General features: G+C 46.4%; 3 protein-coding genes across 3 annotated transcripts; 1 reads left to right on the top strand and 2 right to left on the bottom strand.

Annotated features, from left to right (window-relative positions):
• Positions 1–6,972: 6,972 nt before the first annotated feature.
• Positions 6,973–8,881, bottom strand: PV10_04412 (uncharacterized protein). The gene is made up of 2 exons (XM_016368961.1): positions 7,939–8,881; positions 6,973–7,890 (listed from the first exon to the last, which is right to left on the bottom strand). The coding sequence occupies exons 1-2, from the start codon at positions 8,701–8,703 to the stop codon at positions 7,042–7,044; spliced, it is 1,614 nt and encodes a 537-aa protein (XP_016224749.1). The 5' UTR covers positions 8,704–8,881; the 3' UTR covers positions 6,973–7,041.
• A 575-nt stretch (positions 8,882–9,456) lies between these two features.
• PV10_04413 (uncharacterized protein) lies at positions 9,457–11,441 on the top strand. Its single transcript, XM_016368962.1, has 5 exons — positions 9,457–9,743; positions 9,811–10,058; positions 10,118–10,924; positions 10,994–11,037; positions 11,120–11,441. Exons 1-5 carry the CDS (start codon positions 9,563–9,565, stop codon positions 11,334–11,336), a joined length of 1,497 nt encoding a protein of 498 aa, XP_016224750.1. The 5' UTR covers positions 9,457–9,562; the 3' UTR covers positions 11,337–11,441.
• On the bottom strand, positions 11,372–13,111 carry PV10_04414 (uncharacterized protein). The gene is made up of 3 exons (XM_016368963.1): positions 12,633–13,111; positions 12,164–12,569; positions 11,372–12,076 (listed from the first exon to the last, which is right to left on the bottom strand). Exons 1-3 carry the CDS (start codon positions 13,054–13,056, stop codon positions 11,545–11,547), a joined length of 1,362 nt encoding a protein of 453 aa, XP_016224751.1. The 5' UTR covers positions 13,057–13,111; the 3' UTR covers positions 11,372–11,544.
• Between the last annotated feature and the right edge of the window lies 1 nt (position 13,112).

The raw sequence follows: 13,112 nt of genomic DNA on the forward strand, positions 1-13,112 counted from the left end.
TACCCCTCCCTAGGATAGTAAGTCTATAGAATACTAATTATTAGAGAGAGAAGGGTAAGGAGGTTATTCTAAAGTTAGTATATAAATATCTCCTCCTATAGGAAAACCGGAGCGGTTCTTAGCTAGAAGTACGATATAAACTATATATATTATCTATATAGGGTATAGAGAGGTATTTATCTTTTAATTAGGATTAGACCTAGGAAAAGATATAGTAATCTTAGTCTAGAGTAAGATACACCTAAAGGATATATACCGCTATAATAACTAAGGATTAGCCGGTAATTACTAAGCCTTAGTATACTTACCCTTATAATTAGAGTTACGCCTTCCGTTATAGAATAGGCTATATTAATTAACTATATAACCTTAATATTTCTCCCCCCCTAGCTTTTTAAACCTCTCTCTCTCTTTTATCCCTATTATAGATCTAAGCGAACTAACTAGTTCTCTTCTTTCTATTAGCGCCTAATATATAAGATCTCTTAATTCCCTAGATCTACTAAGTATTATATAATTTAGATAGAAAATAGTACTATTTATTATCTAAGAATATAGCTTAGAGTAAGATAAGGCTATAGCCCTCTAATATAATATTATACTTATAGATACTAGCTCCTATAGTATTAGAGTAGTCCTCTACGCTCTCTAGTACTCTATAGAGTCTAAGTCTACTTACTAGAAGTAGATAGTAACTTAATATCCTTCTAAATCCCTAAGTACTAAAATCTAACTAATCTCTTATACTACTCTTATCTTATACCTTACTATTAGCTACTAGAACTTATATCCTAGCTTATTTAAGGAGTATATACCGCGACCTAGCGGCGGATAGTAACCTAGAGAGTATAGATAGTTCTATATACTCTAAGGTATACTCTAAGGTATCTAACTATCTAGAATAAGATAAGCCTTAACTATCTACTAATACTCCTATATTTAATAGTCTATCTATCCCTATAATCTATTTTAATAATATATCGTCCCTAGTCCTCTAATTTATAGGGGAGGATAGTAGTATAGACTTAACTATATTCTATTATACTATCTAAAATATATAGATTATAAAGGACTCCTTCTTTACTAGGCTAAATAGATAGATAGAGAAATCTTAAGCTATAGCTACTAATCTTACTATAAATCTCTATAGTATAGCTTAATTATAGTTTACTAGCCTTAATAAGGAAATTATTAATAACTTTAATCTACTAGCTATAGCTCTAAAGGAGTATTTCCTTTATTACCTATAGACTTAAGTAAATATAAATATATATTATAATATAGTTACTATAAAATAAGATTTATTATTAGTCTATAAATATATTAAGAAAGCCTATAAGATTTAATATAGTCTCCCTAATACTAGTCGCGATATAGATAAAATCCTAATTAAAGTCCTTATTAATAGGTTAGAGGACTAGTAACTCTAATAGATAGTATCTAGTATATTTATCTTTAAAGAGGACTAAACTAAAATAGTTACTCTTAAAGCGGCTATAGTACTAGTAGAAATATATATAAAAGAACTATAAAATACTTAGTCTTATTCTATAGCTAGAATTAATATATTTAATATTAGAGACTAGAATATAGCTATAATATAATTATTCTTAAAAGGACTAGAGAAAATAGTTAATAAGATTAACTAACTAGTATCTTAATATCCTCTAGTAAGAGATACTAGAAATAACTATTTAATATAGGCCCTAAATTAAGGATTCTAGAATATAAACCTTAGAGGTATAGTATTAGCTACTAGGTAGAATAATAGTAGTAGATATTTAAATAGCTACTAGAATAACTAGTAAGGAGATAATATATAGCGATAGTAATATAACTTAAATATATAAAATATATATCTAGAGTAAAATAGGCTATCTCTATAGGGACTTATAGGTTAGTAGGGCGGTCCCGTACTATAATAGGCCTCTTAAATATTCCGTACCGGTAGGAATATACTATATATATATATTATATATAGTGAGAGCGGCTATATAGCTACCTATTACTAGAATCTAAAGAAACTAGGTATTATGAACTAGGTTATATTAGTATAGCGGCCGAATATATAACCTTTATATATCACTAATCGCTTATATACTATAGGATAGGAAGGTAGCCCGATAACTTAGTATAGATACTAGGGAACTAGGAAAGAGGTATATTACGTAATACGGATCTCCTAGCCTAGAGGGATCTTAAGGGACCTAATAAGATCCGCGAGATCTTTAAGAGTAGTAAGATCTAAGGGAATATTTTATTACTATATACTTAAGGTTCGGCCTATACTATAAGGGCTATCCTTATAGTTAACTTTAGTTTTAAATATAGAGATACCTTTTATATTCCTCTTAATTATTACTCGTTTTACTTATATACTATATATTATCCTATTTATTAGTAAATACTAATAAGTATTGTAAGCTACCCGGATTAGGATCTTAATACTTTAACTACTATCTAATTAAATAAGTATTTATATAGTAAGCGCCTCTCGCCCTATACTATAATAACTATCTAGCGTAACCGGAAGCGATATAGGATACTATAGTAATATATCTACTACTAACCTTAAGATAATAAATATTAGTAGGAGTAATATTAAGGTTAAACGGTATGCTATAAGGAGTGTTGTACCACCCTCGTCGGCGCTGTTATATAGTTCGATTCTATTTACTCCTAAGGCTATGGCGGCGATGGCGGAATTAAGGTTAAAACATCTCATTACGAGAAGGGCCATTAACCTAGCTATATGATTCTCGACCGAAAGCGCCGGAGGAGGTAGGGAGTATCCTCCCCGTAGGCTGCTGGCGGCTCTCGCCCTCTCGGAAAGGTGACGGTCCCACCTTTGCTCACGCTGACTGGACCACCCTCGTCTCGATCAGTTAGGGAGAGGGATGGAACTTCAGCGGGACACCATAATTGCTAGTCACAGCGACTTGGGCGCAAAAAATTGAGGGCGAGCCGGTTACATTGGTATGCCTGTGGAGTGAGCATGCAGTAAATACAATCGGGTTTGCTCTTCTCTGCGAGGTACGAGATTTAGGTATGCTATAAAGCCATGACGAACGGATGGTTCAATTGGAAATTGGTCAACTCTGCGTGGCATCACTGCTTATACCCTCTCACTTTCTCTTGACCGTAATTACAACCAAGTATATGTATGTATTACCGATTGGTGTTGAACTGCTTCTGCGCCATACTCACATACCTCTTGGCCGTTCGAAGGCGGAAATTCTTGCCCCAGATAATCATAGGAATGGTAGTCAGGAAAATGACCGCTGACACAACAGTACAGATGATGAATACTGCAGAGAGACCAGTGTCTTCGATCCAGTCGGACAACGACATCGCGACTGCTGTGGCAAGGGCATTCCGTACGAAGGTTACGGCGACAAGAGAATCTCCGACAATCTGTTCGACAAAGACAAGATCTGTCAACGACAGTAACAGATGCTCCAAAACAAGGGAAGTAGAAGAAGCTTATAAACGAGGAATGGAGTTTTAATTTACTTACATCCCTGTAAGAATCAATCAGGTAGGTGAGCGCGACGTCGCTGAAGACGTTAAGGCCGGTGCCGAAAATGACCAGCGCAATGGCCAGAGAAATCCAGTGTAGACCCTGAAGTGAGTTTGTTATTATCAGTCAATATTGCGAATCTCGAGTGAAGTGTGTTTTCAGTTTTCGATACATAAGCAAGCCTTCGGGGTGTACATGAAGCGAGCGACAATCAACTCACATGGACGAGGCAGAGACCGAACATGAGCAACGACAATGGAGTGACCACAATCCAAGGCAAGGCGAGCCAGAAGCGCATCTCAGGCTCGTAGATACCATTGTTCTTTTGCGATAGGCGAAGGATGTGAAAGTCGGACAGTGGACCACCATAGGCGCTGCCCAGGAGACTGCCGATGAAAGGTGCCAGGTTCATAAGTCCGACCGCGGAGGTGGAGAAGTTGTAAGGCGGATACGTCAGATCTGGTCTTTAGGTCAGTCGGTCCGGAATGAAGGAGACGTAGGAAAAAAGACAACTTCTATATTGGCGGATGCGTGGAGAAATGGGAGTCTCTTACAGATGGAAAAGACCGACAGCACGACAGTAAACCAGGCGAGCAATGATCCGTATATCAACGCTGTGTACGCGACAGCTGGGGTGGTGAATAGGATCACAAATGGCTGCCAGGCGTGTCGAATGAAGTCCTTGAATCTTCCAGGCGTGATTGTAAGGAGACGGAGGCGTTGGGAATACGGCTTGGGCTGAATAGCCGTTCTGACAGTTCTGGATGTGACCACTGCGAGAGCTTCGGGGGGACAATGCCTGACGTCTGATTCAAAGTCCTTGTCATCTGCTCTCTCCTCTTCTGCGTGTGCTGGAGCTGGGGTCAACTCGTTGGCTGCAGCGGTACCAGTGGAAGCGCGAGACTGGGCATTTGCATCGATCAGAGGAATGTACTTCGTCTCTTCGTACAAGAAGATAAAAGCAACAAATCCTACCGCTAGAAAGATAGCAGTCCACCACCAGATCCACCGCCATCCCTGCGAATCGGCGATATACCCGGCAGCAACAGGTCCGAGAAACGCCCCGGTGGTGACAGTCCCAAGATAGATGCCATTTGCTGTCGCGCGCTGATGCACATAGAACAGATCCGAAATCGTCATTTGACAGATTGTTTCAGCGATACTGCCTCCGAGGCCAGACACGGCGTTCGCGCCGTACACGTCGCCCGCAGTTCGCAGCTTCGCTTGCCAGATGGCCGCGGCAAGTGACAAGGCGAAGCTGACCAAGTACACAGGTCGTCGCCCGAATTTGAGAGCAAAGGGGATGAACAAGACGCATCCAACGGCCAAGCTGGCGGTGTTGGCCCCAAATCCAGTATTAAGGACCTCGATACCGAATCCGAACTCGACCATCAACGGGCCATAGATAACGGTCGCAATGTCGACCAGAACGAAAACCATCAGTGTGTAGTAACACGTGAGGCCGAAGTTGATGGATTTGCGCAACTTTGACCAATTCAGGGGGTCGTTTGGATCCGCACTAGGCGTGGGATGAAGAATGATTTCGCCATCTTTGGCGCCGCGGACTGTATAAAATACTTAGCAACGGCATATAATCAGTGAGTTGGTCGGGTGCTTACGAGTCTCGATCTGGATGGTGCCGGGCGGCCAGGAGTGGATATCCACATTCTCGTCGATGGAAGAGGTTGCTATGGTCATCATCCAAGACTGAGCGTTGGATAGGTGCGAAGTAGTCTAAGGGACGGATGTATGCAAGTTGATAGTGAGGTTGGATGGATGTTGCCATCTCGTTTGGGCTCCTCCATATATAGGTGCGCTTCTGTATGTATACGTGTCCGTGCGTATTTAACCAGTCCACCCACCAAGACCTAGCATATCCCGAGCTGTTCTTAATAGATCTAGGACCAGAGTGAAGACCCTGGGTGATGGCTGCTACCAGACCAATTGAGAATGATGTTTGCAGCTGTTTCTAGTCTGGTCGCTGGATATCTCCTGACAACAACATCCTCTGAACACAGCCACCTCACTCAAGCTTCCCCATCCACGCTAGTGTAATACCAAGGTGCTCCCACCCCGGCCTGCTGGCTTGGAGGCGGGGAACTCGCGTTTAGATAAGCGTGGGCCCAAAGCCTCAATGAGAGCGTTAAGATAAGAAGTATCCCGAAGTTCCCATCTTGCAGCCCGTCCTGCTTAGTCTAATGCCGAGGGGAAATTCAATGAAAAGTATCGTGTAGCGAGTTCACAATTCCAATCAAGCGTAGCTCCTATGAGCTTTTGTAAGCCGGCAACCTCAACTAATGTGATGACATGTATTTATAGATACTCAACGGCTCATTGATCTTGAACTTCGTCATGCTGCACAAACTCACCAAACCACGTCCCGTCATCTCGCTGCAACATGTCCCGGCGAACCGAGAGTGAACGAGGCCGCATTCGAGATATTATCCCCCGGCTGTACCTGGGAAGATGGATACCGGGCGCTCTCAATATGACGGCTACTTGAGCGATCCAGCGAGGTTCGTCGTCACTCCGGAGCATATTATGGACGGAATCAAGATGGCAACGGCCGACCCCGTTCCTGAGGGCAACACCGGCGGCGGCACCGGTATGATTTGCCACCGCGTCAAGGGCGGAACCGGGTCCAGTAGCCGTATTCTCGAGGGCTACGATCTCGATGGACGAAGTGTGACCTACACCGTGGGTGTCCTAGTTCAAGCCAACTACGGCGCCTTGGAAAGTCTTCGCATAGGTGGAGTGCCTGTTGGGCAGATTCTGGTGAAAGGAGGAAAGGCCTCTGTTCAGGGTGCCGACAGTGAGCCTGCTAAAGAGCCTCGTAAGGACGGCAGCATCATCATCATCATCATCATCATCGCCACAGACGCTCCTCTCATTCCGATTCAATTACAAAGGCTCGCGACTCGTGCAACGGTCGGCCTAGCGAAGGTGGGCGGTTACGGCAACAATACCTCGGGAGACATCTTTCTAGCCTTCTCAACTGCCAATAAGGTGCCGCTGCGGCCAATGTCTTTAGGCTCGGATTCTTCGTATAGGCCTCTTACAAAAGCTGTCCAGATGTCGGACAACAACACAATTGATGGTCTGTTTGAGGCGGCGGCTGATGCTACCGAAGAGGCCATTTACAATGCCATGTGCATGGCCGAATCAATGACAGGATTCAAAGGAAGGCGGATCGAAGCACTGGACCTCGACGCTGTAAAGGCAATTGTCGAAAAACGGCTATAGAGTCTGCACGGCATTGCCTATATTGCTTAGAATAGCGGGGATATAAACCAGGTCTGCATCTCTAGATGGAACCGGGTGAAGAAGGTGAGCTCATTTGCATTTGAGGGGCGAAAGATGTCAGTGGACTTCGGACAGGCAATCTCAACTTCTTCAAGGTGTCCCGGCACTTATAGCAAAGGGTTATATGGTTGGCTTCACAGTTGAAGTCTAGATTTTTCACTCGCGGCTCTCGTACATCAGTATCATAGCTTTCGGGCCTCAAAGTGATAAAGTGGATTTTAAACCATACAAAAATTGATGCCGTGCTTCTTCATAATCAGATACAAACCAAAGGGCCCATACGCCAGACGATCCGAGTCTTCCCAGAGCAATTTCAACATGGTGATGCACGCCTCAGTGACCCTTAAATGCCATCTCGGAGCACGTAGGAAGCTGCAGAGCTCACTTCGCTGATCAGGGTTCGTGAGGCACGATCCGACAATGATGGACGGCCACAAGATGACTGACCCAAAGGGAGAGGCCAGGACAGTGGGAAGAAGCATCCACACGGCGTCGATGTGGTCTTGTATCTCGAGGAGGATTTCCGGATTGTCCTTGACGGAAGCTCCACACATAGAAGACTTAAGATAGATAAGCAAGGAGTGTCGATAAATTTCACCGGTATATCGATGCGCGACGGCGTAGTTTTCCGTATCTGAGCTCGGTGGAGGAGAATTCCAATGCAGCAGTTCTTGGAGGAGACTGTGATACATCTGCATGCTGTCTATGGAGCATTCGCCCGTCGCTGCCTCTTCTGACAATCGCTGACGTGCAAAGACCGAGATGATTGGTATTTTTTCAAATAGCGACAACCCACAGCTCAGAAGGGCGCCGAAATCCTTATAGTCTTGAAGGAAGCCCAGAGATAAAAGGATAGGATCAAGTGGTATAGTCCGTCCATCGTCGAGAGCGTAGGGAGTGATATTGGCGACGAGTGCCAAGTAGGCATAAAGTTCGAGGACGAAACCTTCAATGGCTAGGTCGTCAGCAGTTCTTTTGTCTCTACCATCCAAGGTGAATCTCAGCATCAGTTGGTGACTGGCGCGTAAATGTGAAAATGTCGAGCCTTGGAGATTGCCAGATATAGCCTGGGAATCGGTGTTAGCCACTTCCGTCAAACATCAGCAGGGACCAACCTCAGCGTGGGCAAGGATCAGGAGAACGAGGAGGACGCGAAGATACCGTTGGCAAGGATGGGCGGATAGGTCCTGGAAGGTGCGTCGAAGGTCACCTAGGACTTTAGCATAGTGGCCCCAGGCAGTTTGAAGAATTGGATTAGATTGGTCGTATTTCAATTCCAACAAAGTACCTCCTAAAGCCAAGACGGCATTCATTAGGGTTGAGTCGCATGTAGCACGCGGAAGAATCTGTGTAATGAATGGATTGGACGGCCTTGGCTTTGGTGAGAGCTTCGCTGCGCCTTCCTGTAAATAATAGTGAAGAATCAACTGCGAAGTAGGTGACATCGCTTCTGGTCCAAAAGGACTTGGACTGAGCGTCCTGAGTTGCCAGCTGGCCTCCTTGCTAGGTACAGTGGGCGATATCCAGGCAGTTGGAGTTGAGCCCCAGTTACACTTTCCTCTGGATATGATTGCTCGGTCTTCGTTTGTGAGCACGGGGGCCTCCTGACCAGCATTGGCGCAACTGCGGAGAAATCGGAGTGGATTGGTGCTATTAGAGGAAGAGGAAGAGGGAGACGGTAAATTTGACGAGGTTACTGCCGTGTCTCGTGTGAGCTTCATATCCGGCCAGGTACACTCTAATCCCCTGCTCACGCAAGCACTACAAGGAATGGATTCGTCACACTTCTTCCGTCGACGTCGGCAAGTGAGGCAGCCGGTTTTGGTGCGGTAGAAGCGTAAACGATTCCGCTTGGGAAATGGGGCGCCAGCCAAATCCATGACTAGATAGACGCAAACACAAGTGAGTGTGTATCGAGAGGCTGCGGTAAGAAAAGGATTGAGGAGCGTAGGAAAGCGATGTGCATAGAGAAAAGTGGCAGGCGGTTCTGCTCTCGCCCGAGATATGTCCCGTGGAAACCTTTATTTGGCCAGGAAGAGGGGAATCAACAGATCAGAGTAGATGACATCGATACGCCTGAAGAGTCTTCAGGACAATCTACGCAAGAATGGTTGTGGCCTCAGAGGTCAGAGCTAACTAGGATGTTCTCTGCTCGGAGCCGGAGGTCATTCGTGGTGGTCCGGCTAATCGTTCTGCGTTTAGATAAGATAAGGTCTAGGAGGGAAAAGTGCTCTTCTTCTCTCGATTGCCTAGGACCATGCGAAGAATACGAGGTGGCGAATTGAAGAGTGGCGGCTTTTCGGACGGAGTATCTGATGCCCCGCTGATCTGAGACTCTCTTACTCGACGAAACAGGATGCCCCCTCCCAGTTTCCCACCCACCGTTGTGATCGAAGGATTCCTCAAGGATTTCGTTGTCAAGACCGCTGAGTCGCTGTCGTTTAGATAAATGGCTTCAATACTCCAAGTCCTGAGAACACACGTCCTGGTGAGGAAGTGGGCACTGCCGCATGCTCTTCCTCACTTTATCAATGTAACCCTCCCGTTCTTTGTGTCGTTGCTAGTTCAATACTTCTGAAGTACAAAAAGTCGGAGAATGTCTGAAGTATGAGACAGTCACCATTCCTTGTTCTCCGTCAAGTTCTAAATCGTCTTCCGTCTCTCTATACCTAGGACTTTTTAGAATCTAGGAGACATTCGAGCAAACAAGCAAGTAAAACTTTCGTCGTTTCCCCAAACATGGCAAAGTCACGAGATGGTTGGCAATGGACAAGCCATGAAGGAATCAAGGCTGGCCTGCCGTGTGCAGGAGTCATCCACCCTCCACAAAGTGTCAAGAACTTTGACAAGGTCTATGATGTTGTGATAATTGGCGCGGGATACACCGGCCTTACTGCTGCACGCGATCTAACTGCTGCCGGTTTGTTCTCATACGTCCTCACTCGGATGTGAGCAAAGTTGCCTCGTGCTGATTGAGCATGCCTCAGGTTTCCAGACTCTGCTGCTCGAAGGCCGGGACCGAATCGGAGGTCGAACATGGTCATCTGAAATTGATGGGTACCAGTTCGAGATGGGTGGAACATGGGTACACTGGTTCCAACCTCATGTTTACCGTGAGATCTCCCGTTACGGAATGAAAAATGAACTGGCCTTCTCTCCCGACTACACTCATAAGAAAAACTATTTCAGCTTTGTGACGGAGCATGGGGCCAGGAATATGAGCCACGAGGAAGAGGTAGGAGATCACTGTGATCCTCTCTTGCAAGCCCATTTTCTATCCTGACACAAGTACAGATTGCACTCTTCAGTCGTGCGGTCGAAAAGTTCGCCAATGTTGACGGTAACCTTGGCAAGAGCGTCATGCCTCTGCCCTTCGACCAGTATTCGAACGAGACTGTCTATAGTCACGCGACCATGTCGGTTGCAGACCGACTCGAGCAAATCAAGAACGATCTGACAGATGACGAACGCAACGCCATCTCGGCTGTTGTCCTGGTCTGCAGCGGCGGCACTCGAGAGAACTCGTCATTCTTGGACTTTCTTCGTTGGTGGGCTGCCGGCAACTACAACTACCCAACCTTGCTGGAGACAGTCTTGGGCATAAAACTTAAGTGCGGACAGTCTGCTTTTGCGCTTCGGTTTTTCCAAGAAGCCTGGAGCTCGAGACGACTGTCTTATTCGTTCAACACAGTCGTCACCCAGGTTGACTCCTCCTCGCGTGACATGGTCACGCTGGACAGTCGGGACGGCCTTACATTCCGTGCAAAGCGCGTGATATGCACGGTCCCCTTGAACGTGTTGAACAAAGTACGCTTCCATCCTTCACTAAGCCGAGCCAAGTTGGACGCTATAAGACACAAGCATGTAAATCAATGCACCAAGCTTCATGCAGAAATCAAGGACGCCGAAATGCGATCCTGGGGTGGAGTTACGTACCCGAACAACAGGCTCCTCTTGGGCGCTGCGGACGGCACCACACCCTCTGGGAATACGCACTGTGTCTTCTTCGGCTGCTCCGAAAACCACATACACGCGGAAGACGACATTGACGAGACACTCAAAGCCGTCAACGCGTTTGCCGAAATGGACGTCGAACGCCTGGTAAGGTTCTCCCGTCCAACAAGACAATGTCCTTAGATGACTTACTGACGGCTCGGGTCTTCATGATAGGTCTCACACAATTGGTCAAAGGATGAGTTTGCAGAAGGAGCGTGGTAAGTTTAGCATTCCAGTCCGTTGTCATATTGAAGACCAAACTTGCCAACTTCAAGCTAATGTTTCCCTGTTCATCAACAGGGTGTGGTATCAACCCGGCGCAGAAGCCAAATATCTCGGGACCTTGAGGGAGAGGCATGGACCTGTTCTGTTTGCTAATTCCGACTGGGCGGATGGTGGCTGGCGCAGTTTTATCGACGGTGCGATCCAGTCCGGGACGGAGGCCGCATTCACTGTTAAGAATGAGCTACGGGGTGCACAGAGGGAGTCATCTATAAAATCCAAAGATGACGAGTGACCAGAGGGCGAGATGCCTACATAATAGAGCCAAAGAACAGAACAGACTTTAAAGATTCATCTTCGTAACATACCGGAGCACAATCTCACGCTTATTGGTCTCTGCCCAAGGTTTTAATCTTGGTGCTCTAAGGACTCAATATCAATGTGATCCAACCAAACCATGAAGGAACTCTTGCCTAAACATTGTTCGAAATCTGCTTACGCCCTCACATAACAAAGGAAGAAGCGATTCTTGACAGTGCATCCGGCCACCCTGTCACATGTCGTGCATGCGATAATTGGTCCAACATCGCAATTCCCAAGGGGATGTTTCGAGCCCCTGTCGCAGTGTAGATGTCTTCGAGTCTTCTTGTGAAGAAGGCACGATTCCCTTCTCCTGCTCCTGCTACCCCTCCGTCATCATCGTCATAACCGCTCTCGGCCGCGGCGATAAAGTACACCCACACTAATGAGTGACCGCCGCGGAGGTCAGGTCGTATAGGATTAACTAGACGTCTTAGCTGTTCGAGAGCGAGCGTGTCTTTTCTGCCACAGCCACAGGTACTCAACATGCGACGATTCAGGTAAATACGGTGGCATATTTGGTAAGCCTTAAGAATTGAATTGGCTGTTCGGCGATCGCATGGATCTGGAAGGGATTGTGGTGAGATATCTGTCTGTTGGAAAAGATGGTTTTCTGAGGACACCATGGAAAGGCATCCAGATGTGTCTAGAAAGGGCTGCGCCAGCAGCATGAGACTGAAATGATGCGTGGGCGGCATTGTCAGTGAGATGGTCGCAGCTAAAAAGGTACGTGATGGGATTCGCCAACATGTCAAGACTTACGTATCTGTCTGGGCCTCCAAGAACGCACGGGTCTCGGGACCAACGTCACTCACCCCTTTCGCCCTGATCAGGCCTATCATTCGAACAAGGTATCTGTAATCATCTCGTCCGGTGATCATCTCGCCCACGAGAAGGACTAGCAGTGTCGCCCAAGTGGACACACTAAACACCTCTTGGCTGCACTTGCGGAACGAAGCGGCAGATTTAAGCATCTGAATCACTTTGATGCGCTCACTGTCGGCTTCATTGCGTAGCTTCAGGTCGTGTCGCCCTAGATGAGACGCAGCAGTGGATGATACGGCCGTCTGAACTAGTGCATCAGTGACCGCAAGAGGAATGATCACGGTGCGATATCCGTTGCGTTCTGTATCGACGATTACCATGCCTGGAGCGATGACTTGCGAGACTTGTCATCGTCGATGCTTAGCGTCTCCTTGTCAAAATGGACCGGGCTGGAAATGATACCTACAATGATTCAAAAGATGTCTGAGCTTGCCGCTGATTGGGTGCAAGCATGCTTGATAAGGGCTCAGTGTAAGACGATCGTTTGTGTTGTGGCCTCCAAAGCGTTGAGTATCTGTAGAATCGCACCTCCCATGGATAGAATCCAGCCTGACAATATGGCCGTTACTTGCGAATCCAATTCCTGTAGTCGTCTTCGCTCGATTGCTTGCGCTGGAAGATCCATTCACCTTCGGGAGGGAGCTCGGAACGACTGGGAAAGAGACACCCCTCAATTTTCCTCGGGAAGCGATGCCGTCATTGAACCGGTACCTAATGGTAATCCCCGGACACTGCAACCCTTTCTTGGTGCATTTCACGCAATGTGGCTCCGTTTTGTCACAGACGATGCGCCGCTTATTGCAGTTGTAGCAGCCAGCGCGTACTCCCATGGCGCAAAAAGTCGGTGATCCTGTCCTACAAATGTTGCGCTTGGAGGAAGGGAGTT

This window comes from Exophiala mesophila (genome assembly GCF_000836275.1).
Source record: "Exophiala mesophila strain CBS 40295 unplaced genomic scaffold supercont1.3, whole genome shotgun sequence".
Classification (NCBI taxonomy): Eukaryota; Fungi; Ascomycota; class Eurotiomycetes; order Chaetothyriales; family Herpotrichiellaceae; genus Exophiala; species Exophiala mesophila.